At 43.2% G+C, this 27102-nt stretch overlaps 1 protein-coding gene across 1 annotated transcript; it reads left to right on the top strand.

The window, feature by feature from the left end:
• Positions 1-164: 164 nt before the first annotated feature.
• LOC117143740 lies at positions 165-26800 on the top strand. The gene is made up of 6 exons (XM_033308550.1): positions 165-573; positions 19076-19308; positions 19613-19841; positions 21523-21661; positions 21731-22105; positions 24871-26800. Exons 1-6 carry the CDS (start codon positions 165-167, stop codon positions 26201-26203), a joined length of 2718 nt encoding a protein of 905 aa, XP_033164441.1. The 3' UTR covers positions 26204-26800.
• Positions 26801-27102: the final 302 nt, after the last annotated feature.

Raw genomic sequence — 27102 nt, 5'->3', positions numbered from 1 at the left:
GAATCGGATTGGAATCGGAATCAGAATCGGCGCGAGGACATTTCCATTCCTTCCCATTCTTTTTTTATTTTTTCTTGCGACTTGCGTTGCATATGCGAGGGCTAATTAGCATGCTGCATTTCCAGCAATCAGAGTAGAGCGCACAATAGGAATAATAACGCGGAATGGAAGAGGATGTGTATGCCTCGCTAGGTGCCTACAATGACAGCGGTGGCGACGATTGGAGCAGCTCGGAGCACCTGGTCCTGTGGGAGGAGGATGAGGCGCAGCGACCGGCTGCTAATGCCACCAGTCGGCATAATCAACTGCAGGTGGCCAGGTGGAATGCCACCGGCAATGCGACCATCAGTGCGACCTTCGAGGACGTACCCTTCGATGCGAACAACTACTGGGCCCTATTGGCCCTAGTCCTCGTCCTGGGAACGGCGGCCGGGAACATCCTTGTCTGCCTGGCCATCGCCTGGGAGCGCCGGCTGCAGAATGTGACCAACTACTTCCTCATGTCGCTGGCCATCACCGATCTGATGGTAGCCGTGCTGGTGATGCCGCTGGGCATCCTTACGCTGGTGAAAGGTGAGTCCTTTGTCCCATTCAATGTCCGGAACAGAGGTATTTTTTGCAGCCACCTTTTGTTGAGGGACTCAATGGACACTTGAGTAAGTCACTTGTGCGCCAGGATTGGCTTGTGCGGCTAATCTTAGTTGGGAAAGTTCCTTTTCCATAATTTCATAGTTTACTCTAACGAAAATGAGTTGGGGGAAAACTTCATGAAAATTAATATTAATTACTTGGGGCAAGGGAAAAGAGAGTGAGAACTTGTGATAGTTGTTAAGTTTCTAGGGCTTTAAAAAAGTGAAGGAAAAGATGCAAGGATCTTAAATCTTAAGATGCTTTATATTTGCAATTTAAAATCGGTAAATGGGAATGAATTGAATAACGTACAGGGAATTGTAGAAAAATATGGATATTTACGGATTCCTTTTGCTGCAACTCAATCCGAATAATAATCTCTCCAAGTGGTAGAGTATAATAATCAAAGCCAGCGACAGAAACGTGGCAAGGACATTCAGGCCAGGACCTCCTGCGATGTCGCCAACACGAGGCACGAGTTGCATTTAATGAAGCTGCTGGTGGGAATGGCGTTGGCGGTGTGCAGATTGCATTATGTCTCAGATATTTCGATCAAAGCTGGCAAACGTAAGTAAGTCCGGATAGAAAAATGGAATCGCTGGTGTCTATCGGCTGGCAAGGCGGAGCGGAGCTCCATCGTTAGACAATTTAATAAGCGCGGCGCCTTTGTAGCCTGGCCAGGACGAACCGCTGGCGCAGACAGGGAAGCCCAGAAACAATGCCAGCAAGATGGCAACGGAAGCTTCCAAAGCCTTTGCAGGCGCCGGAGCAACTGCAGCATAAGAATTGCATTAGGGGCGGCAAACGAGCGCTGGTGAATTTCGCTTTGACTTAGTTCGGCTCTGGAAACATCTGCCGACATATTTCTGTCCTGCAATCACACTGAAAAAAAAACACCATAAATGCAGCATTCAATTCAATGATTTCTATACTTAGTTTCAATGTCATATTATTATCAACAGTATCATTTTTGTATGGTCAAAGTAGTATTTATTTAAGCTAAATAACTTCAAGCTAGCTACAGAAATATTATAACATACCAAACCGGAAATGGAAAAGCTATTTCCGTGACTTTCAAAAGGCGTTGCTTATTTCGTTGCTGCATTTATGTGAGTGCTGCTTCCGGCGGCAGTTAAACGGTAGTTCTTCGATTTTCGAAAACGAATGGCTGATTTGAGGACTGCATTTATCTGAGTGCTGCTTCCGCCTTCTGCTGCCGTCCTTTTTGTGCCACCCCCTGCAGATGTTGCAACACTGATGACAGTTTTGTTTGTGCGCTTTGGGAGCCATTACAAACACAAACACAAACACGAGCACGGGCACCAATACAAGCAGAAAGGGCGACGCACACACACCTGGAGCAATCCTTGGCAAAGTGGGCAATGTAGCAAGAAGGAGGACCAACAAATGGCTGCTTGTTATATCAAGTGTGAAAAATATTGCAGTGGCAGTGACAGGAGCAGTTGTTGCTGTAGTTGCAGGGGCACACGCCCGCCAACTGGAGGCAAGAAAGGACGAAATCGGGATTTGCCTGCTGTCAAGGGCTTTGCAGAGGGTCCTGCGACGGAAGCTGAAATCTCCAGCGAACAGCAGGCATTAGATCCCAAGGATTAAGCTCTTACAATTCAAAGGCACAATGGCGCAAGTAGCAACTGGATATGAGTAAGCCGTGCAGTACATTAATTGCATCGGTTACGTAAGTTACATGTGGCACACAAATGACATTGAAACGGACTTTATATTCTATCCTCGGTTAATAAGTATGCAAATCCAACTTTCAATGTAAGCTGAGTAATTGTGTTCATGACCAATAGGCGTATGCGTAATATACTAGACTAAATGTTTAAAAACGCGTTTAAAAGTGTAATATCAAAATTAATCTTACAAAATCATTCATGGCTTTGGTTGTTGACCTTCTGTAGTGTAATAATAATACAAATTTAAATTTTCACAAAAACAAACTGATCCTTTTACTATAATCTACTTAAACATAACCAACTATTGAAATGGAATCAAATAGCTGAAATAATATTTATCAAACTAATAAAAAGCTTAGCGTGAATTAAGTTTTTAAGGATTAAATGTTAATGCTATTAGCTAAACTCTGTTGAAAAGCCCAGATGCATATATCCTTTGATTTTGAACTCTGGACATATTTTCCACTTGATCAATCGACCTTTTGGAAACAAGACCCATGCAATTAAGCAACATGAGTTGATGCCATTTTAAGCGATTGCACTTGCAGTGCGAGCACGTGAATTATGATTACGCGAGGACAACATAATTAATGCATAATTAATTTCATTTTAAAATCTGCATTAAACGCCAGTTAATTAATAACAGTAAACGCAATTACTGCATAGCATAGCCATCAAAAGCCATGAAAAAGACTGTAAATTGAATTACAACGTCCCGTCAATGGTCGTGAATATTTAAGTAAACGCGAAAAGCTCGCAAATGTTTGCAACTTAATAAATTATACTTGGGACGAAAAATGATAAACAAGAGAACAGCCGCAAATATAAAAAGAAAAGCCAAGCGAAAAAAGGAGCGAGACGAGAAGCTGGAAAATTAATTGAGCGCAAATTGGTGAAGCTGCGATTTTCGGCCTCAAACACAACAAACACAAAAAAAAAGGAAAACAGAATAGGCAATGAAATTTTACACAGATATCTTACTGTGCGGAAAATGGAGTTTGAGGCAATGGAAAATGGAAAATGGGCAAGTGGGATGTCAAATGACGGGGATTTCTGTGGGCATGGAGCTGCTAGACGGCGCGTGGCTTACACGAGAAAAGCCATCCAAAAACAATGGGAGGGGGAGCGAATTTATCATTCTACCACTGGCATCAGACATTTTGTTGTTACTACTATTGTTGTTATTGTTGCTGTTTTTGTTGTCAAAAAGCATTTTAAGCGCTTAAGCCAGAGCATAAGCTGCGACACGCACAAATCTCGAGAAGAAGGGTGGCCAGGACAGCACTTTAAACAACCAGATGGGCAGTGATGCCAAGCAACCAGGACATATGATTTTTCAAAAAAAATTTTAAAAAATTGAAATATTTTAACTCTATGTAGTATTTATATCTGCAAGATATATATAACATATTGTAACTTTTTTCTTGACTTTAAAAATAGTTTGAAATTTGTCAGAATTTTCATAATAGGTTAATATATACATAGATCATATTTATTTGAATATACTTAATATCCATATCAAGGAACTATTCCTAGTACCTTTTCCATCACTGTCAATGGAGTACGGAACTGTTCTGTTTGCAAGCACAAAAATATGGAAATGCCCCTTCATCGAATTAATGCACAAACTGTCATCAATGAAATACAATCAATTTCTGTTCTATTTGACATTTTAATATTCAGCAAGCTGCATAAATTCTGTTAAATCTTCAAACAAACGTCCCGATATTTCAGTTGAAAGCCCCACTGGGAACGCTTCGTTTGGCAATCAGATTCCTTCATTTCATAGATAAACGGGCCGCAATGAGCCAATGCCCAAGTTAAAGCTAAAGTTGGATAAACTTTCTGGGTCACCCCCCTGCCTCATTTTGGCCATACCTCCACTAGTTGGCTTAATCATAAATCTTTAAGCTACCTGGGCACTGGTGGCCAGTGGATGGATGGAGGATGGGTGGCTGGCTGGCTGGGCAAATGGGTGGGGTTTTCGGCGTGGGGAATTGACATGTCTACGCATAGCAAATGGCAGGCACAAAATGGCAGCTGTCGGCTGGCTCACAGCAGCCAATTAATTTTTGGTCAGCTCCCGAAAGAAGGCAGTTCCACCACGCCACCACCCATAGTTCCAGACACCCAATCCACCCATCGTAACACTCGGATTTGGGGCCTAATGAAGTCGACCCCGAAATCGGTTGTGTTTAAAGCACCGTTATGGAGTGCGACGTAGGTGAACTGGGGCGCGGCCACGGAACCCTTTTGGCAATCAGTGCGGAATTTGTTTTGTTTTTGCGGTCAGCCGGAGTATGGAGCTTATCCGGACCGGTTGGTTGGGGGTTACGAGGGGTGTGGTGTGTTGGGTGCTGATGGCGGCGAAGGTTGAAGGATGATGGAGAGTGTCCACTGGAGCAGCTGCTCGCCGCCCGCACATCCATCAAGATGTCATGGAGAGGACTCAGCGACTCACATGCCGTGTTCCGGAAACTGTGCACTGGGAAAAAAACGGAGTCTTTACAAAAAATAATAACTATGGCTTAAGTTTATAAATATTTAACTAAAAAGCTAAAATCACTGATTAAGCAATTAATAGCTTGTACTTATATATATAAAACTATAAATGTATTTTTACTACGATTTTTCTCTCAGTGCAGCACTATCCTTTCGGTGGTCGCAGAGCGTGTGTTCAGCTATGTGTAAAAAGTCAGGGGGATCTCTCGCACTGCTGCGCATCGCTGAAAACGCTTTAGTTTCAGCTTTTGGCTGGGTCCTCCTTCGTCCTGCGCTCAGGATCTTAAAGTCCTCGCCGTGCCGCAGACATATGCATGTAAGGCGGCTGGCGCGGCTCGCCTCCGCTCATTACTTATGCAAAGTCCTTTTTAGCTGTTAAGTGTTTTGTGTCTACTTACAAATGTAGCTGTAAATCAAGCGGAAGTCGTTTTGGCGGGGAAACCCCCTTTTTTCCAAATGGGGCGCAATTGACTGCACGCGTTGTGGAGCCATTAAATTTTTCATGCGTTTACTATTTCCGGAGTGGGAAAAGTACCTTACTTCATGGCCAACTTATATAAAAAGGGGTGCGGAAGGGAACTTTAAAGGTTCATATATGCAAATCTTTGCCTCGCCAGATTGGGCACGAAAATTGATTATAGCGATATACCGCCTGGCGCGAGGATAAAACTTTTGTTGAGTCCATTAGGCCAGTGAACCCGCCCATTTGTTTCGATGATTTAAAGTGAGCTACTTAAAGCATGAAAGTAGGGTTCATTATGGGCTAAATGCAAATCACTCCCCACTAGACTCAAGTTTCCTACGCCATTTTATTGCTTTGAAATTAGTTGCTCATCCAGGAGCTATAAATATTATGTTGCCTGCAGAGCAAAGAGGGATATGCAAATTTGCAGAAAAATAAAACTATCTTTTTCTACCCCGGGTCAAGTGTCTGGTTCCATTAAGTTCGCTTATTACTCTGGTTTAAACTTGGCTAGAAAAGCTTCACTTTCAAGGCAATTGTTCTTAACAGCTTTATAACAGTTATGGGCTCGTAAGCACTTTCTAATTCATTTCTTTTTGACAGCGACAATTGCGAAATTACTCTCTTAATGATTAATTGAACAAGTGGTGCCAACAAGCATTGCAAAGGGGAAAGCGAAACAGAACAGAACAGAAGGCAGAAACAGAAAATGCTAAAAGCCATTACTCTAATAATATTTGACTTGAATCGATAACTTGTCTAAATTGCAAATAGCCAGAATAAGAGGTGGAGCGAGTGGCAGGGGATAGACACAAATAAACAAGGAGCTGGCAGGATAAACAGCTGGCGGACGGGGCAGAGTGGAGAATAAACAAGGCAGGTGCAGCGAGACAAGTCAAGGAAGTGGAACCGAGCTAAAAACCAGCTAAAGGTAACCAAGACCCAGACCACAACCAAGACCAAGAACAAGACTCTCTCACCGGACCGCCTTGACAGTCAATGCCAAAACAATTGAGGTTGGGCCGGTGCAGGAATGGAGGGGCATTTTGAAGGGGTCGAGAGAGTCCAAAGGACGCAAGGACGTAGGAACGTGTGATGGGAACAGACATTTGCTCGAGCAGCACGTACACATGTGTGTGCGCCTTTGTGGCAGTTGCCTCGAGACTAGAGACCCGCACTGGGACAGGGCCAACGCCATGGAAAACACAGACCAGACCCAGGTCGAGGCCGCAAAGAAACCGACTGACTGGCCGCCAGTCCTTCCACCCACCAAATGAATGACACACTTCCGTAACTCGGGAACATGGCACTTCCGTAGCCATGACGTACTTCATTGATTCTATGCTAAAGTTGAATGTTTAGGATTCTTAACTAATTCAGACATGATTAAGCTCTATTCTGTATCTGAATCTAGCAATGGAACAGCCTCCGATCTATGAGATCTTTAAGTTGTAAGGCACTGCTGTATTCGCTTTTGTTTTAAGCCATTCGATGATTATTTCCAAACCGATTTAAGTTTCTTGGATTTAAGTTTGGAATGCACTTTTGCAAATTGCCTGACAGATTGCTGTTGTCGCTCCTGCGTCTCCGCATGTGAGCTGCCGAGTAAATTGTCGAAGGGTGGAAGGACTCTGCCATTATTCATTCATCGATTGTTTGCATGCGATTGTCTGAGTGTCCCGAGGACTCGAGAGATGGAGAGGGTGAAGATTGTGGACCCCCCGGAACGACTGCAGGCATTCGCTCGTATATTATTTTTAAGTAAATGGCAACGCTAATGGATTAAGAAATGCATTTTTCATAGTCGTCACCGGCTCTGTGGGTTTAATATTTAATTCGGGCAATGGCATTGTGAAAGCACTCTTGCACTTTAAGTGGCCGCAGGTTCATTTGCAGGGCGCAAAGTAAGTGCCATGTAATTTATGTGCCGGCTGGCTGGCATTGCGAAAGAGTGCGAAAATTGCCACAAGTAAGAGCCCCATCGCGCCGTGGCTTTGCCATCCTTTCATGGCGACTTGAATGGCGCCCCCAGTGTCCTTTTGTCGCATGCTTATTCAGCGGCAGCTTAAAGCTTTCAGGGGATTTTTCTGTTCCACCCACTTTTTCTTATTTTTGAATGCACGCTTTCACAGAGTGTTTATTTAATTAAGGAGTCAAAGAAGTCGTCGCATGTAAAATAGCCGCCTGCATGCAAAGTAGCCTGGAGCGGAAAGGTGGGGGAAATCCATTGGACTCCGGGATTTGCAGACCCATCATTGGCCACTTCATTTATCAAGCTTTGACACTGACAGGCCGTCCGAGTTTGCATCAAGTTTCGACTATCCCTTTTGGGATTTGATTAACGAGCCGTGGCTCGCCGGACAACTTTCTGGCCAGCTCCGGACTAGTTAGCCCGGCCGGAAACAGCAACTGTTGAGCAGCGGCAGTGCGGAATTGTCAAGTCATATTTCATTTTTGGCCAACGCCCACGCCGGACAAATTCGAATGAAACATCATATCGCATTTGTATCTCGCTGTTTGCCAGGAGAACAAGAGGTGTGCGGGTTCCATCTCCAGCTTTCCCGGGGTTCGAGTGTCAGGCGACAAGCAGCGACGCATTTGCGTGACAAGTTCGGCCCTGTCCGCCTACCTCAAGTTGACTGTCAACAAGCGAGACGACCTTGCCGCAAACTTACCTGAACACGGCCAAAAAAATAGCTTAACTATAAATACTTCAATATGAATAATCCATCATCACATCGCTTTGCTCACATTCACTTACTTTTATGAGGCATTTAAAGCTTGGGTAAATCTCAGTTCCAATCGTTATTGTTTATATGCTAAGATATTGATTTCATTCATTAACTTTGGCATCAATGGCTGACTAGTACAATTTAAAGGGTTCTCATCCTTATGGACATAATTAAAAACCATTTTAGAATATTTATTATTCACTGTGTATCTGCACACGGCCGGCTAAGCGCACTTAAGAACTGAAAGCCCAATTCAGGCGGCAGCAGCACGTGCTTGCCCTTTGACAACGTGGCGTATGCGTAATGCGGTATAAGAAGCTGGCATTGCTCGTCCTCTTCGTCCTGCCGGCACTCCCACTGTTTGTGGCACGTGAGTTATAAATAATTATAGACAACCGAGCAACCAAAAATTATACCGTTAAGCATGAATAAAATGCCAGGCACGTTTTAGCTGCCTTTGGCTTAACTGCGCCTGCGATTCGAATAATTGGAGAGACGGAGGCTCTCGAGGCAGCCCACTTGTACATATTCAGCGGTCGCGACCGCCACAGGACGTGACAGGACCAAATTGGAATTATTGCCATCATGTCACTCGATTAGTGGCGTTAAATTGCCAAAGCCACCTCCCATCGCAGGATCTCAGGATCCCTGGATCCCAGGACCCGCGATATAGAATCATTTGCATCTGCTTTGATACGCTCGCTTCGTTCGGGCAAAAAAAAAATTGAGTCTGCTTCGCATTCTGTTTAGCTGCCGGCTATCATTTAATATCCTGTCACTTAGAGAATGGCCGGACAGGCAGGACCTTTTTCGCCTCTCTGTTCAATTTAAAGTTGATAAATATGCGCAAAAAGCACTTTAATGTGTATATAAGCTTTAAGTAGAAGGTGTTTGTGGAAGCTGTCTGTGAAAATGATATTATTTAATTGACTTGATATTGTGCCAGTGATGTTTTAATTGATTTTACACTTTGGTTAATAGAAACACATGGAAGTAATGAAAAGCTATTTAACAACTGTTTACGCATGAAAGCTAAACTGTTATTTTATCTACCATATTTAAAATACAATCGATGCAAATTTTAGCCATGCCAATTTATGTTATGTTACCCACGTCTGTCTAAAATCACTTCTGTTTATTTTGGCCTTGTTGAGATTGTGCAATGGCACTGCTTGTTTTGTGCAACCAAAATCTCCGGTTGCAAACATGAGCAACAATTTCAGGATACCAGAAGCCACAATGAGAAAATGCATATCATGTAAATTACATCTCCATATGCGCATGGTTCTTTAGATGTAGAAATTTTCATTTAATTAAATCACATATCCCATGTATGGACAGCACTCTCCCGCTCCGTTTGCGAAAATTTCGTTCGGCTTATTGTTGATTTTTTGCCTTGACCATTTTGGGGCTTTCATTAAAATTGCAGAACCAGTTACTAGGCAAATATAAACAAAAGCCACCGGCATTCGTAGTGTCTTTGCGCACATAAAACTTAATTTCCAGCCTGACTGACTGACCAAGTCAGCAAGTTGTGAAGTGCCTCTTTTAAATTGTTATATAGGTAACAAACTGGAAATTTTGCCACACGCGTGCTGCTTGGGCAAATATTGAAACTGACACGTGTCAAAAATGGCCAGGAAATAGAATGGAAAAACAACTATGAATGGGACATTTCCATGGAGCATGGAGCAAATATAGCTCAGGGTTTAGGCCAGATTCGACGGCATTACCGCCGGCAATGTCTAGTATTTTTAGATCAGTGGCTTTCAGTTTATAATACCAAATCGAGCATACAAAGCCGAGGCGTCGGAGCAAAGTCAATTCAAATTATGCATAAATCTCAATATAATTGACATTGAACGACAAACTTTTGCTACTTTGCGTTGAAATTCCCCGAGACTATTTTTACCATTCGAGAGGGCGTCCTTTGGCCGCAGACGGGCCATTATATCCGAGTCAAGCTCGGTGACTCACAAACAGTGTCGAAAAGTTGGCCAACGTGAATGAAGGGCTGATTCTGGCCAACACCCAACACCCACTGAGTTTTCTCATATACGTAAATATATAAGCTCACATATAAATCCCTTCGTGTGTACATGTTCATTGTGAAAATTATGCGAAAACTTTTTCGTTGGTCTGAATGCGACGGCTGAAAGTGTATTAAATTTTGCATTGCACTTGCCATGGCCAGTTGCACTTTCGCAAAATCTCCGCCATAGAAAAGCCTCTAAAATGGCTCAAAAGCATTTTGCGGTCTTGGCTTTCCGGCCCGGTATGGGTGTCCATTGAGTCTGTTCTGCGGTTGTCCGGCTGTCTAAAAAAGCGATCCGAAAGTTTTCGGTACTCTTCCGGTCTTTAAATGGCCAGGCTGAATATGGCTAGCACTTGTGGAATTATTTTTAACAGGCCATCAGAACTTATTGTTGGAAAATGCTAGTTTGGCAAGAAGTTCGAAAATAGTTGCAAGTTTTGGTTCGTTTTGGATTTTCCACATAGAGTGAGGTAAAGAATGTGGAATTACATATATACATTTTTCTAGACCAAACATAATATCCAAAATTGCTATATTAAACAACTTGACGCATTGCCTTTAAAACCTGCTTAAAAATCTGCCATAAAACTAGTCCTTATAACATTAAAATGCCAGCTTTTGCCGCTTATTTGATTAACTAGAAAACGTGTGAGTTGGGGGAAAATGCGAATTAAGCTGTGCCGGGGAAACATCTGCAGCTGAAATACTTGTCATTGTGGTCGTCGCATAAATGTCTCAAAAATATGCTCTTGTGCGGCCGAAAAACAAAACCATAAAGATGAGATATGTGTGTGTGCTCACATGCTCATATGCTAAATTCGTCCCGGCGTCGACATCTTGTAATTTTATTTTATTATGCCCAAAAAGGACGAACCTTCTGTATGTGTGTGTGTGTGTGTGTGTATGCCTGTGTGTGTGTGAGTGTGTCTCCTGTGTATTCGGACCTTTTATATCCGCAAGGAGAAAAGTTTGTAATATCTTGTGATGTTCCGGTTGTCTCAACAAATTGGCAAGGAAACATACTAAATAAACTGCCGGCAGCCGGTATTGATGGCATGGCTAATGACCTTGAAAGTGATATGGTATCCCTTTTCCTACCTTATTGTTTTGGGGTTTGTTTGGGCAAAGTTTTGATCATAATTTGATTGAGAACAGTTTGACGACCCTGAACGAATCGAATAGAGCCTGTGGTACTGGTAGTTGTACTTTAAATTATTAAATAGCCTCTACTAACTTTGCAAAATGTTTTGAATTTCTCTATTATTATAAGAATTTCGTTGAGGGGACTTTGTTGGAACTTTAAGCAAGCCAAACTATGGGTAAATCCGGTATAAAGGTCACAGATGTTCTTTCGCTTTAACAAAAAAAATTATCGAACTTTTCACAACCCTTTAAAGTTATTACAAGAACTTCCGCCTGAACTTCGTCTTCATAGATAAATAAAAAGATTTAAGAGAAAACCTTTTAGGATGCCGCCTATAAAGGCAATACTAAACATTCTTTGTTTTGTTTCTTTTTCTCCTAAAAACTTTACTTATTGGCATGTTTTCCTTACTGATATAAACTATGGAAAGTTTTCAGCTTGCGCGAGTTGTAACTAATAGATGCTGCTGATGAAAATGCTGAATGGCTTTTCATTGGCTATATATATTTAAAGAGAGTTGCAATAACTATGCGATGCACAACGGCAGCGGGGAAACAAAGGTATTACAAGTGCTTTGTAATCTATTTGAAAACTTTTCCCCCTCTGGTAGGAAAACACACGCCAACCAGCCAGCCAGAACCCAAAACGAGAATAATAAAGCTGAAAATGGAATGGAAGGATGGGTTGGATGGGTGGAAAAGTGTGCTAAAGAGTCCATAAGAAAAACTCTCGTAATAGACAAACAATGAGTATAATGAAACGCTAAGGCGTCGTGTAATGACGCAACGGAAGCGAAGCAATTTACGCAAGCTTCCACAGCAAGTTAGGAGTTTAATGAATGCCAGGAATAGAGCGCTCAGCTTAATGACGCTGCTGAATGCCGAATGGTGGAAAATCGCTGGGCGGAAAATCGAAGCATTCGCCACTTTATATGCCACATTAGAGCAATGTCAATAGCAGGAGCAAAAGTTGCGGCCAAAAATGAAAGCCGGAAGGAAGCATCCCAACCAGAGACCCAGAGAGACACCTCAATCTCCGCCATTTTCCCCGTCCACTTTTCGCGTTAAGCGAGGCGGAAACAATACAAAAATAAAGCTGTGTAAATATAAAAAGTTGGCAAGAAGGGAATAGAATGGCGACCAGGGCTAAATGGAAGGCCAATAGCACTCGACGAGACATCGAGAGCCACAACAATTATGGCGAAAGTTAAATGAGTCGGTCTATGCAATGACGAACTAACAGATACCCTATAATATGGCTCATAAAATCATTAAAAACCTGCGATCATATTAATCCATTAAGCAGCAGCACAAATATTGTCTTTGTTTTATATATATTTATAAAATTCCATTTAAAATTGTGTTGTTTTATCAAGCATTATTTCCCCCCGAACCAACCTTAAACTCATTAAAGCCGGACAATAAAGGACCTGTTGAGTATATGGTTCGCAGGACATGGGTTCTGCTATTCAGGGTGTCTGAGCTGTCAAAAACGAACAAAGAAAAAAAAAGAGAGAACATAGATACGTATTAAAAATTCAATACAAAACACGAGGAATGTGCTTATAAAAACTTGTTCGAAATTTAATTGAATTTCGTGTCTTGTCCTTTATCTGTCTGTGCTCACCATGTGATTTTCCAACACAAACAAGCATTTATTTATACACATATATTTGCTTTGGGACCCAGCCGAGGACCATGGACCGAAAGGACACAAGCTCCCACTCATATGGGATGTATGAAAATTTGTTGTAGTTTCAGTTTTCCGCCCTTGCTAAGCTGGCAGCTGTCAATGGCGCGAGTTTTGGGTAGAGGAAAAACGTTGAAGGTTTGCCTTACTTGCGCTCTCGGAAAAGTTGAAGACCGTGCCGAGTTTTCCTGAGCATATGGATAAACACTCGCTTCATCTTGAGATATGAGAAAAAGGCGACAAAGTTGTCAGTGGAAAATTTGGATAAGCCGTTCTTATGACTCATAAGGGGTAAGCTGATTTCGTATTTCATTATTTCCGAAAAAGAGAAAAAATGAAAAACTATGCCAGAATTCGGTGCATATTAAAGGCTTTCGTGGGATTTGATAACCTCGTAGAGATAGTATTGCTTTCCCATACTAAAGACTTATAAAGTGCATTTATGATTGCGTGTTAGTTGCTAAGAATAACGTACAAACTACGAAAACGATTAAAGTTACTTCGTAAGCTGCTCGATAAATCAATCACCATATCGACCGCACCATTTCAAATGCAAATGCAATCAAAAAGCAGCGGCGAATGCATAGCATTTTCCATATTAAGGTTTTAACCATTCGACTGCCAGCTGCTGGCAGACATCAAAGAAAATCAGGAAGCACTCGGTTCGCTAAAAATAAAAGTGTCAGCGGCACTACAAAAATGCCCAACAAAGGAACCGAATGGCGAAAGCAAAGGCCAAAGTCAGAGCCAAGCACCTGGTTCACCAGGTGAGGACGAACTTGTGGGTCACACGGAAGCCGAAGCCAAAGCCATTTGCATTATTATTGTCGACCGACCCACCCACTGATGGTTGGGTGGTGCGGTGGTTAGGTGGGTGGTGCGATGGGAACTTGAAACGAAATCAAAAGTCAAAGAGGACGACAAGGAGGAGGTGGTGGGCTGAAAATGAAGATGACTCTGTCAGGGCGAATTGCGTAAGGAAAACGATTTCACCGGGCCTGATAAGAAGGACGTTCGTGGTGGGCCATCCCTAATCGACCTCCAACCACCAGTGGTAACCTCGATTCAGTGAACAGCTTTCGATTTCCGTCCGAGATCCGATGGCCTGGGAAAATGCGTTTATGGCACATCGATGGAAATCGAAAGGCCATTAAATAGTTTACTTTATGCATGGCAGGCAGATTTCTACCCTAAGGTTATTTACTCGCCCGTACATCCCAGGCTCATCAGGACGACGACGACGACGATGATGATGATGATGGACCCGTCAAGCGCTTTGAGCCAACTTAACATCAACCACATGAGCAACTTTCTCTGTTCCTTTCTTATTTTCCACTTTTTTGGCCCAGCACGTAGTTACCGCATGTTCCGCCATGAGTTCCTTGCCTTTCCGGATTCCTAAGTGTCCTGGCCAGCAAGTTGTGCGGAAGTGTCTATCATATGCATGCTAATAGCTTCCCCTAAGGGAGACCTCGGTACGGACTATATTACGTGGTGATTATGGGTGATTTTTCTGTGCACGATTGTAAAGCGATTCAAGGGATTCAGGTGTGTGTTGACGCATTCATAAATATAAAATACGAACTGTGTAAGGGTGCTTAAACTATTAATTATAATCATAGTTGAAATCCCAACTCGTCCAGTGCATCAACCGCAAGGAAAAAGTCGCATATGTATCTGGGCAACCCTTTGCGGATTTTCCGCATGGCGTTAATGTTTTTGCATGCTGTCAACACAAATATTTGACCACATAACAAAAAAGTTACAGAAACAATGCCCCTGAACAGCAGAGGTTCGCAGCATCGGTTACAACGAGCAGAAACAACTAAAATCAGCAGACAACGGATTCAAATGTCAGGCAGTACTCGAATTTTATGTGGCCATTAAAACAATAATTGTGGTCAAGAATTGCTAGCATTTGTTTTTAATATTTTCCATGAATGAATTCATTGTGCAGCTAGTTTTTCACTATCTATCTAAAATAATCAAATAAATAGTCCTCCATACCCCATGCTACCTAGTCATAAAAGTCCTGAAAAAATGGAAGCTAGCCAAGTACAACTCGCGAGGGTCGAAGGTCGTTCACAGATTCAAGCACACACACAAATATATTTAGATTCCCGTGCTATACATCTGCGTATGAATAAACATATGCATGGCCATGCAAATGTGTCAACGGGACGCGCGAAATGCAAATGAAAATGATATGTGTGCTTACATGCGGAGGGGCTATGAGTCAAAAAACTGTTGTCAGTCAGCGAAATAAAAAGGGAGCTGCCAAAATCCCCGCCGGACTAAAAACAGTCATCTCTGGCCTCTTTTTGGGGGCACCCCATCATAAATTTGGATGACAGCCGAGGTGACAACGTGTCAACAAGCACCGCGGGCGGCTGCCACGCCCACTCAATCACAGCGCCCACACACGCACACCCACGCACATGAGGGGTAATAAACCGAGCATCAAATGTCTGGCAAATCGGGCAATTAGGTATCCCCTTTAAGAATATGTCGCAAAACATGCGCACTCTTTAAATGATTGATTATTATTGGAGTTGGGAAATCAGGAAGAAAATTATCGATGGGGATTCCGGAACTGACCCCCCCTCCAGCGTCTATGTTTCGATCCGCAGGCGACACGTGCGATATCTGTCGAAAAATACAGGGGCGTATCTTCAAAATAAATGTTCTTATAAACGTACCTAACCATTGTATCTATAACTGACTATTTTCTATAAATTCCCTTATTATAAACTCAAGATTGAAACGTTTTAATATAGGTTTTGAAGTTCGAATGGATTTATAGAAGTGGGAATAAGATATTTTCTTATGACCCCCCTTGGTTAAGTTACTACGCCCCTGTAAATACTTCTTATCACTGGTGTTGCCGTTGCTGTTATCGCCGTTGTAAGTGGCTGTCGCTGTCATCTGCCAGGAGCAGGAAAATAAAAGAAATGGAATAAAATTCGACACTTGGCCCCCAACCCCGCCCCTGGGTTCAATTTGTTTTCCTCATATTTCTGTGATTTGTTATTGAAATTGTTATTGTTGCTGGTTTGTACCGCCTAAAATGTGCGTGGCAGCAACAACAACAACAACAATGAGTGGCACAGACTTACTTTATAATCACAGCAATTTTCAGAGCTCGGCTCAATGATTTTTTTATATTTGCATTTTATTATCGCTCGCCCTTTTTTTATTGACACAAATTATTTGGGCTTGGATATATGAGCGTTTTTCTGTTTGCTCTCCAGTATGTGTGACTTTTATTTGTCGTCAGGTATTTGATATTTTATTTCTGATTGCCTCGGGATTTACGCTGATGTTTATTTGGTTTGCTTACTTGCCAAATATTTTCAAAGGATTTCCATCAACGAATTTTCAACAATTTAAAGTGACAAAAATACAAGAAAAGATTGAATTATTTCCACTGAATTGCAATGTATATTTTGTGTAGCATTCATTCAATTTAATAGCAAAAAACATAATTATTATTCATGCCACACAGCTAATTCGATATGATTATTAAAATGTGGTTAAAGGGTTTAAAATTGCGGACAAAAAAGTGTTTATATTTAGTTAAAGGTTGAGCTTTTTTATCGGATTTAATTTGAGCTGCAGATGATCTCATTATTATTTTTTCTTTTGTTTCGCCGGGAAATACATAACGAAACTTTTCCTAATCGGTTGACCGAAAAGAAAAAGAGGTGAAACCCAAACCCTTTTTGGCAAGTCATTTCCCTGCTATTAAGTCCGTTTGCTGGGCAAACACAATTTCCAGTGGACTTGTATCTAATTGATGACGGGATGCTGTGTTTGAGCCAACTGAAACTAAAATTGAAATCGATGCCGCCGGGTAGAAAAAGCAAAGTAGGAAAGTCCAACAAAGGCTCGTGCACACACAACAAAACACACACACACACAAGTGTGCAAAATCGCCATTCATAAATCATCATATTTTCACCCGATTTTTCCCCCATTTTTCCGACCGTTTTCCGACCTCTGCGTGAATTGTTTGCCTTTGGTTCAGCAACGCGGAAAAAAGTACAAATATTTGTTATGGTAGCTCACACAAAGGCTTATGTTGTCATGGACCGGTGTATAGTATATCTTCTATATTGTATTCACGATTTTTCCCCACTGTCCATGTTTTGTCATTCACTCAATTTGGCAAACAACCGAATCATTAGCCCGACTGGACCCTAGTTTCCATTGCCATGCGGCTGCTCCAGCCGCCTCTACTCACTCGTATATCCACTTAAACTTACAACAAATTAAATAAGTTTCAACTCATTTACCAAGTCATTTTCCTGCCAACTTTGCTCGTCATCAGCTTCGCCGGCTATTTGTGTTTCAGTTTAGTTTTATGACGAGCCCTCCGCCCGATTTTGGCCCCATTTTATAACCATTTCGGCCCCATTTTGGCCCCATGCAAAGCGAGTTCTACACAAAAGAAATCAGCTAAAAATTTATTTACCCTGACTTTGGCAGCGGAACTGGAAAACGGGAAAGTTTTGCGCTTTTGTTTGAAATTTGTTTCGCATTTGTAAGTTGAAATGCTTTCCCCAAGAAAGGAGGCATCTCAAAAAAAAAATAAAATAACCAAAATAAAGACAGAAACACAAATAAAAGCTTTGTCCTGCTCCTCAAAGGAGAAGTAAGCAACCGGGGCACTGAGGTTCCTGGAAAACCATTCCCCACAGACCCCAAATCTCAGGTTCCGTTTGCTGTTTTCCCGGATCAGAATGTGCCCCAAGTTTCCCTTTTTTGTTTTTTTTTCACTGGCCAGCACCGGCTTTTATTCAATTTAATGTGCCCCGTTTCCATTCGACTTTTTAGGTTGCAGCTTAAACAAATTTCGTTCATTTTAAAGGTTTTCGGCTACCGTCTGCTGGCCAAATTGATCTTATTGACACTTTACTTACGGGCCAAATGGTTTGGACGGCCCTATTTTTAGCCAAACCCAATGGCCGTGTCATTTGTAACATTTTCGCTTCGGACTCGGAGGGCTCGGCATTATTGCAATTTGAGCGCGAAATCGTGGGCTGGAAAATATTGCCTGGCCATAAACAAATCCTTATGCTTGTTTCCCCCTAAAATACAAAAAAAAAAATGTGTAAAGCTACGGCATTCAACAGATGCCAGTGCCTTTTTAAGGGCATTTCGTTAAAAATGAATTCTGAAAAATGTATAAAATGAAATGGACTCGTCATTAGGTCAATTTGTTTGGAATCAAAAATTTCCCCAAGAAATGGTTGTACATTTCGGAAAGTGACCCTTAATTTTGGCCATCAATATTTATTAGAACATTGATCTTAAAGCAATTTTTGTATAGTCGTAACTTTAACAAATCAAAGTTATATTTTAGTCATACAGTTTCAACTGTATCGATCCATCTTGCCCCGAACTTATCTCATTTTCTGTGGGCTATCTCGTTAGGAAATTCCTTTTCCCAGCGGCCATACGGATTCATGTTCGACCAGATTCTGGATTCACAAATCCCGCGCCCAAATCTCAGGGCACACGCAACAACAGAGTAAACACAAGTATCACTCACCGAATATGTGGGAGATACTCGACCTACAGGCTACAGAGAAACAAATCAACTTAAATTATTATTTTAAAATAAAAAATAAATTACTTGTATTAGTTCTATGTAAGGAAATAATAAGTCAATAAGTCATATATTCCTTAGAAATTTTCTAGGCATGGTTTGTAAGTCATTCTTATATTTTTCAATATTATTCTAAGATTTTTTTGGCAGTGCACACACAATTGTACTTTTATGGGAATTGGGCGAGAGTGGCGCGCTGAGTTATGACGTCCAACAGCTGTGCAAAACGATGGCCACAGCATCGGGAATAGCCGCTCATATGTGGGCCAGTTGGCCTGAAATATGTTGCATAAGCTGCCCCCTCTTGGCAATATCATTTGGCAGCTCACGAATGAACCAGTGGCTCCCGGAAAAATATGGCCAAAACAAAAAAAAAAAAAAAGGCGGGGAGTATTAAATAAAAATGGCTAGCCAACATTGCATTGTTTGCCGCCGACCAAGCCAATCGTAAATCGTGTGTACACATAGGTAGAAAGTATTGCAGCCACTTAATACAGTCATAAGTCGGTGGAGGAACATTTACAAGCTGGCCAAGAAATACAATGGAGAATCGGTTTGTTTTCCTTTTGCAGGCTACTTTCCTTTGGGCTCGGAACACTGCCTCACCTGGATCTGCCTGGATGTCCTATTCTGCACGGCCAGCATCATGCACCTGTGCACCATATCCGTGGACAGATATTTATCGCTGCGATACCCAATGCGATTTGGCCGGAATAAAACACGTCGGCGGGTCACTCTCAAAATTGTTTTCGTTTGGCTGCTGAGCATCGCCATGAGCCTGCCCTTGAGCTTGATGTACTCCAAGGTGAGTAATAGTGCTATTCTTTTGTTTATATACTATATTTAAAATATGCGTCAAAATATAGTACCCTTTTGGCATTCCATCTCCCTTTATCGTATAGTAAAAACCCATTAAGAAGACTTTTCATAGTGAAATTCCCCAGTTAACCTAGTACTTAAAATCTAGAGTGAAAATTACAAACACTGTGCCAAGTCAATAATTAAAATCCAAAGGGAGACAAGTGTCTGAAATATTTTGCGCATACACATGTCCTTTACTTAGCCAAATTAATCCCATGCTCGCCCTGCTATCTCTCCTTTGATTCCAGAATCACGCCTCGGTGCTGGTGAATGGAACTTGCCAGATACCGGATCCGGTGTACAAGCTGGTCGGCTCCATTGTGTGCTTCTACATTCCGCTGGGCGTGATGCTGCTGACATATTGCCTGACCGTCCGCCTTTTGGCCCGGCAGCGACAGAATCTGGGTGGTGGGCAACAGACGGCGGCGGCCACTCCCGGATGGGCCAGTGGATGGCTCGGCCAGGCACCGGCCTTGGGTAAGGATGCTAGACACCACACTTGTGACCCCCAGAAGTGTCCACGAGGAGCTACTGCTGCTGCTGCAGCTTAATATGATTTTCAGTTTGCCTAAAATTTGCATTTTGTTCTCCGGATTGCACTTTTTGCACTGAAAACTTTACACGACACTCAACAAAAGTAGAAAGTAGAAAATGGGCGGTTCAGGATCGGCATGGTAAAGTGCTCAAAAGTGGGGGGGGGGAGGAGGTTTCAACACTAGACAAACAATGCAGAGACATGTGCCGGATACTCCCTGAATCCGTGTCCCTGGGATTTCTGGGGCCCAAAGTGCGACTAAGCCGCAGCAATGCACACAAAATCGACATTGTCGTCGACATTGAACCGGATGGAAATGGGGGGCAAACACCCCAGGACAATCACCCGTTCCGCCCACTTGCACACACAACCCTACAAATAGGATGAAAATCCGGCCCATATGTGTAGATAGCTAATTTCCACGTTGCCATGAATCGAGGGCCAGCTACGTAAATGGCTTGTAATGCTCTAAGAGCTTTTCCATAGTGCTCGACTAGTTTTAAAACCGAAGTTTTAAGCACCAACTTTTCAACGAAGCCTCGTTATAGCCCCGTTGCGTGGGGGTAGTTGGTAAAAAACTCAAAAGCTGCGATAACTTGTAGTTTTATTAACCACTTTTTGAAATTTCCATTACACATTCCAGCAAATCCACAAAAAAGGGAGGAATCTTTAAACATGTAGCAGTCTGTTACTTTAGATTTAAGGAGTCTTAATTGCTTCTTGCATCCCTAATTATCCTTCTCGTTACTAGCCCAGTTAGCTGGAGCTTTTGGCCAAAAACAATCCAAGATCCTTCGCTTCCATTATCCCTTCACAATTCAATAGACCAGATTCAATTTATTTTAAGCATAACTAAGTGGCTCCTAATGCCATTGTCTGCCCGCAGAATTGATTCAGCGCTCCCATTTCTCATCCGATTGGATTGCCTTGAGCCCCAAAGGGGACAGAGAGTAATTTTCTGGGGGACAAGCTGTTGAGCTGTGGATGCCGAAAGTCAATACAGTTGGGGAATATTTAATGGACTGCTTCTGGTGGCGAATGGTGAATGCTGAATGGTAAATGCTGATGGTGATGGTGACTGCAGCCGAATCGCGTGCACTGCAGGGCATTTTTGCCAAAAATCGTAGCGAGCATTTAGGGGCGCTTCGCAGGACGCGGTGTCCCCGATTCGTCTGAGTGGATTTGAAGCCTCAGCTGCAGGCATTAGGGTGTGTGTGTGTGTGTGTGGGTGCGCATCTGTGTTGGTGCCGTGGATTTGGGCAGTTATTTTAAGCCAAATCTCTGGTGTAAAGCGTCCGCATTTCGGTCAGGCACGTAGTCGGATTTGCCATATTGTACTTTTTACACAGAGAGAAATAACTTAGCAACTATTAAACAAATAATCAATATGCCTAATCAATATAAAAAATGCACTTTACACAAGCTAGAACACTTTCATGCACTTATCATAAGGTTTGAACTTAAATAGCAGACCAATTTCTCTCAGTGCATATGTTGAAGGGGCATTTAAGTGTGCTAGTGCGAGTTTATTAGCGAATTTGTGACTTTTCGTAGCGCACTATTGGACTGAATGCAATTTAATGGAAACTGTATATCCGTTTAACCCGTGTTCGTGCTCCACAGAACGACGCTGCACCTGGCGGCGCCTTTTGAAACCGGGTCCGGGTAACGCCTCCTCGGTGCTGCACGCCCACTCGGCCAATTCAACGGATACGGATCTCAGCACTTTGGACAACCACGAGCTCTGGCTGCCCGATTCCAGGTGAGTTATCGAGTGAGCCAGCCAGTGTTGTAGTGCAAATTACCATATATATTATTCATGTTTATGTAGCATAAAGGAGCCAACGCCCACGACCATGACGGCCTTGCATCAGTTCGGTGCCGAGATGCTGAAGCTATCCCGTGGCCTGGAGTCGGTGGCCTCGTCATCCACCACCGGCTCACCAACCAAATCCGAATTTTCCCTATCGAACCACCTGCAGCTGCAGTACCCCAGCAGCCCACAGCGATATGCCGCCAGCCACCAGCAGTCGCACCACCACAACCACCAGCAGCATCCGGCCGGAGTTTACCACCAGCAGGCATCACCCAAAGGTCGCCACGGAACCACAGTCCTGGGGCTGTCCACCACCACGCTGGGCATCGAGCGGGAGAGCACTCGGAATTCCCTGGCCAGCAGTCGCATGGGCGGCGAACAGAGCGATGGGTGAGTTCATAATCCAAATGATGGGATCTAAAAAAATACTATCTAAAAGTTAAAAACCAAGCAAGATTAAGCATTGACAACTTTCTTAAGATGTAATGTGATGCTCAAACATAATTAAATTGCTCCACCACTTAACCAGAGCAACCAGAATCTTTGTTGTCACAAATAATATAAACACAGACAATTAAATTCATTTAACTTTATCCTTTTTGTGGGCCACAATTTTCACTAGAATTGTGTCAAATCCCTTGAAAAACGTAGACAATTCGGGCAGGTACCTGGGAAAAACGTAAAGTTTCCGTGGCTCTTCACCTGACAAAAGGACAAACAGCTGCGATGGGCAAACCGTTTTGCCAGAGTGATCCTTTCTAGTCGCTCGCAGGACCTTTTTGGTGTCGCTGTCTCAGCCGGTTCCGCGCTTGGCCAAGTGTGCTGACCACACCAAAAGCCAAGAAAATGCTCACCTCGAGTCCTTTTTGTGACTCGTTTGCTTTCTCCTTTTCCATTTATTTAGTTTTCTTCTTTTTCGTGAGCTCCTTTTTGTGGCATTGCCTTTTATTGTCCTTCCGCCTTCGACTTGTTGTGAACTTTTTCGTAATAATTAATTTTTTTTCGCTACGTTTTCCTTTTTCATTTTGTCGGTGGAAACTGTTTTATTTTTTGGCCAAAAGGCAGGGGCACTGCCTTTTTATTTGGCATTCGAGCCGCTCAAGTGATTTTGGCGTCGACTGAGGCTGCCTTTTGCCAAAATGTGTTTTTCATTAATTTTCTAATTTTAGTCGACTGGCTTATGCTGGGATAAGTGATGCGACGAGAAATTCAATTAAAAAATTGAAATCATAGAAGACGAATATATTTTGAAATTCCCGAGAATTTAATAAGAACTTGAAACATGGATAAACTGGCATGTTCAAGTAAATATGGGCATTCAGTTGGAACTAATATTAACTATTTAATTGCGTATGATATGAAATTCTATGGAAGTGCCTGGCAAATTCTAAAAATACTTTTTTTGACACTCAATCCAATTTGTTATTGTGCACGCATTTAGTTTTGATTTAATTGGTTATCGGATTTAGTCTGAAAAATCCATCCAATGAAAGCTTAAATTTTTCGCAACGAATATCACTGCAATAGCGAAAATTGATATCTTAAATTCCCAGTTCGATTTTAAGCTTGAATAAAAGGCAGCTCAACTTGCGAAATGCGAAATGACTGCACATTTTATCTCGCTCATATTTTCCCATTTAACCAATCCCTTATGCACGTTTATATCATATATCATTGTGACTGTGCGCCTTTCAGCCAACTGGGTGGCGGAGTGGAGTATTGAAAGCACTATGTGCCACATTGTTTGACAGTTGAACGAATTTGCACAATCAATAAAATGGATTTGGCTTCCTTTTGTCCGCAATGGATGCGATGCCAAGTGGCAGAGGACGAAAAGAAATGCGACGAGGTCAAAGTCGAGTGGCTTTTAATTGTTGCACAATTTGCCGTCTCATGCGGCAAAGTTGACAAATGATGCTGGCGATATTCTAATTTTTGACTTAAAATCAGCTCAACACTTCGCCACATAAGATTATATACTATATGTATGTGTATCCTGCGATGTCCTGATGAGCTTGGCGGCTGTTTAATTCCTTTGTGGGCGAAACAATAACAAAGTTGGCATCAGCTCGGCTTTGTTTCACTTGCATAATGAGTAGCTGGCTCCCCCACTCCCCAATTGCTTAGCCCTGTTCCAACGCATCTCAATTTATGCGCACGTCTCGTGCACACAAATCAAAAACGCGAAGGATGCATAATGAGCTGACATCCTTATCCTGCGTCTTGGCATCCACCCTATCCTCCTGCAGCCACCGCCACTTGGCCTTCTGTCTGCTAACGCCTTCATTAGCAGCTAACCACGCCCCCAACGCCACCGCCGCCCACCGTCTTGGCCAAATAAAGTTGGCGCACATTTGCATGCAGGGCAAAACGGGCGGCAGGACAGAAAACCGCAAAGGCAGCTGGCAAATTTATGCGCTTTATTAAAATGAATGCAAAATGAGGCGGTACAGAAAAAAAATCTATATACAATATATATATTAATATATAACTTTAAATTAAAGCTATACATATGAGCTAAGTATTTCTGTAATTAATAATATAAAATTCTAATTAATGATATAAAATTCTAATAGTAAATCTACAGTAAATCAAAGCAAAATAGCTAATATAATATAGTAAATAATATTGGATTATTTTTCCAAGTGCACCACAAACAACGGTGCAAATGAAAGGAAAAGCTCTCAAGGAAAAATGTTAGGAGGCGGTAAACCACAAAGAGCAAACACAAAAAATGTTGCCTACTTCCCGGCGAAACAGGTGAAAGAAACGAGCTGACCACAAAGCGTGCTGGCTTTTGTTGAATTGCCGTTAGCGAGTGTTCACTGCATTGTTTTAAGCACCTCGCCTCCGAATAGAGTTTTGCCAATTGGCTGCGCAATTTTAATTAAAAATGTACGACGCCGATGGGAGAGAAGGTGAAAGAAAATGGCTCGGCATTGGGTACTAAATCAATAAATCGGTGGGGTATGACATAGACATATTTTATATATTTTCGTTATTAAAACCACATGGTTTCTTTTGTGCTATGCTGCTTCAATTTGATACAGGAAAAACGTTTAATAGACCACTTCTTTAAAATGAAAATCATTAAAGGACTTTAACTTTGATATATAATTATATTTATTTAATCAGAAAAGTTCATTTCTTTTCAGGACTCTTTCACAGCTTTCCCAACGATTGCGAGCGTATAAGAAGCGACGAAGAGCTTCGTCAGCTGTTCCAGGACGTGACCAACGTGCCGGACATGAGGACGCAGACGAGGATGTGGACACGCCCACGTCAACGCTGCGCCGTCACAAGCGCCATAATAGCCTGCCCAAGAACGCACTCTATCCGCGACACACCACTGTACAGGAGAGCCTCGATGACGACGACGACGAGGAGGAGGAGAGCGCGCAACAGAAGGATCAGCAGCAGACGAAGTCGAAGATCTGCCACTCGGACACTGAGCTAGATCCTCCGCAGAAGGCGAAGCAGTGCCACATAGCCGGACAAAATCACCAGTCGGACTACCTGCAGCTGCCCTCCGTTTGCACCTGCCCGTATTTCGGGGACAGACCGCTCCAGAATTGTGTGAAATCGGCGGAGGTGAAGATTATTTCGTCCGCCTTCCGGGTGACCACCACCACGACGGCGGTGAGCAGTTCGCCCAGCGAGATGGAGCTACTCATGTGCAGCAGTGGCAATAAGAAGTCACTGACCTCCAGTGTAAGTGCCGGCATGACGGGTGGACCGGCAGGAACAGCTACGGCCACAGTTGGCTCCACCCTCAGTCCACACTCTGCTCACAATCAGGGCAGCTCCCTGACTGTTCAGAGCGATGGAAGTGGGTACTTGGCTGCTCCGGGAACTCCTTGTCCTGGCCGACGAAAGCTGAGCATCTCAAAGACCGCCTCGGTGGTCACGTGGGATTCCAGTCGTCATCGCCGGCGGGGCAGCAGTTTTGGCGGAGTTCGAACATCCCTGCTGCTAACGCCCACCAAAACAGCGACCACCTCCAACTCATCCACACCCTTGAGAAGATCGGCCACCCTGAGAAGTCACCAGAACATGAACTATCAGGGAGCGGGCGAATGTGGGGGCAAGACCAGGACGACCACATCCTCGCCCTGCATGTTGCAGCGTCAGCAGACGGTGCGATCTCATCACTCGCGCAACTCCAGCGTGATCTCCAGGAACTCCTCGCGCCACGGCAGGATCATCCGGCTGGAGCAGAAGGCCACCAAGGTGCTGGGAGTGGTGTTCTTTACGTTCGTGATCCTCTGGTCGCCATTCTTCGTCCTCAATCTCCTGCCCACGGTGTGCGCGGAGTGCGAGGAACGAATCAGCCACTGGGTCTTCGATGTGGTCACCTGGCTGGGCTACGCTAGCTCCATGGTGAACCCCATCTTCTACACCATCTTCAACAAGGTGTTCCGGCAGGCGTTCAAGAAGGTCCTGCTGTGCCGCTACTCCAGCACGAGTGCCTGGCGACCGAGCAGATAGCAGACGCCCGTTAAACCGGGCAAACTCAAGACGAATACCCACAAGTGCGCCAGTGTGGATTTTCAGGATTCCACTGCTCCGGTGCGTGGCGTTCTGAAAAGAAGTGTGGCAGTGGCAAGTGACATATAAATACGGCAAAAGGCCGGTCATTTCGCCCTGCGGTCCACCGCACAACGTGTCGTATACGCAATCTCGGAGGGACGATAATGCCCACCCCGCACTCCGCACCACTCACACGTGTGTCCTTGGGGCTTAAATGCTTATGTGCCTCTAATTAATTTCAAATTCAATTTGCATGCCATTGAAAACACATGTCCCAGGCGTAAGAAGTGGAGCCGAGTGAATTAGATATTGAAGTGGAGTCGGATCCCCGCAGGATTGCCAAGGGTCGGGGATTAAGCTGGCCACAGACAACAGCATAACGAGCATGCTACTTGCCCCTGGTGGTTCCTTTGCGAAACCCCCTCCTTTTCCCTCAGCCCTCAGCACTCAGCAAACGGTGAGGATGCAATTAATTGCGGAATGTTTGCTTTCGAACAACGTAATACCGGCAAGCACATTTACTTTATAGCAACGCTCTTCAGTTATCGACAAAGTTCTGCCTCACAGAAAGTTCATGTCAATCTGTTGATTTTTGATAGCATTTTCCTTTTAGAATCACTACAAATTTAAAGATTGTATTTAAAAAGTTGAACTTTTAAAATTCCTAAAAAAGCGCCAATGTCGCTTCGCAAACTACGATCGATAAACGCTATTTGGTTCGGCATTTGGCAATTATGCATTAAATTTATGGCAAATTCGCTGGCCGCCAATGCACAAAGAATTTCATCGGTATCCATTAAAGGAACCGACACGTACACAAATCCCCGGCAATTTGTGACTTTTGTTGTTTGTTTGTG

Source organism: Drosophila mauritiana, chromosome 3R (genome assembly GCF_004382145.1).
Source record: "Drosophila mauritiana strain mau12 chromosome 3R, ASM438214v1, whole genome shotgun sequence".
In the NCBI taxonomy this organism is placed as follows: domain Eukaryota; kingdom Metazoa; phylum Arthropoda; class Insecta; order Diptera; family Drosophilidae; genus Drosophila; species Drosophila mauritiana.
Note: the sequence above shows the minus strand (reverse complement) of the source record. Positions and strands in the feature narration are given on the sequence as shown.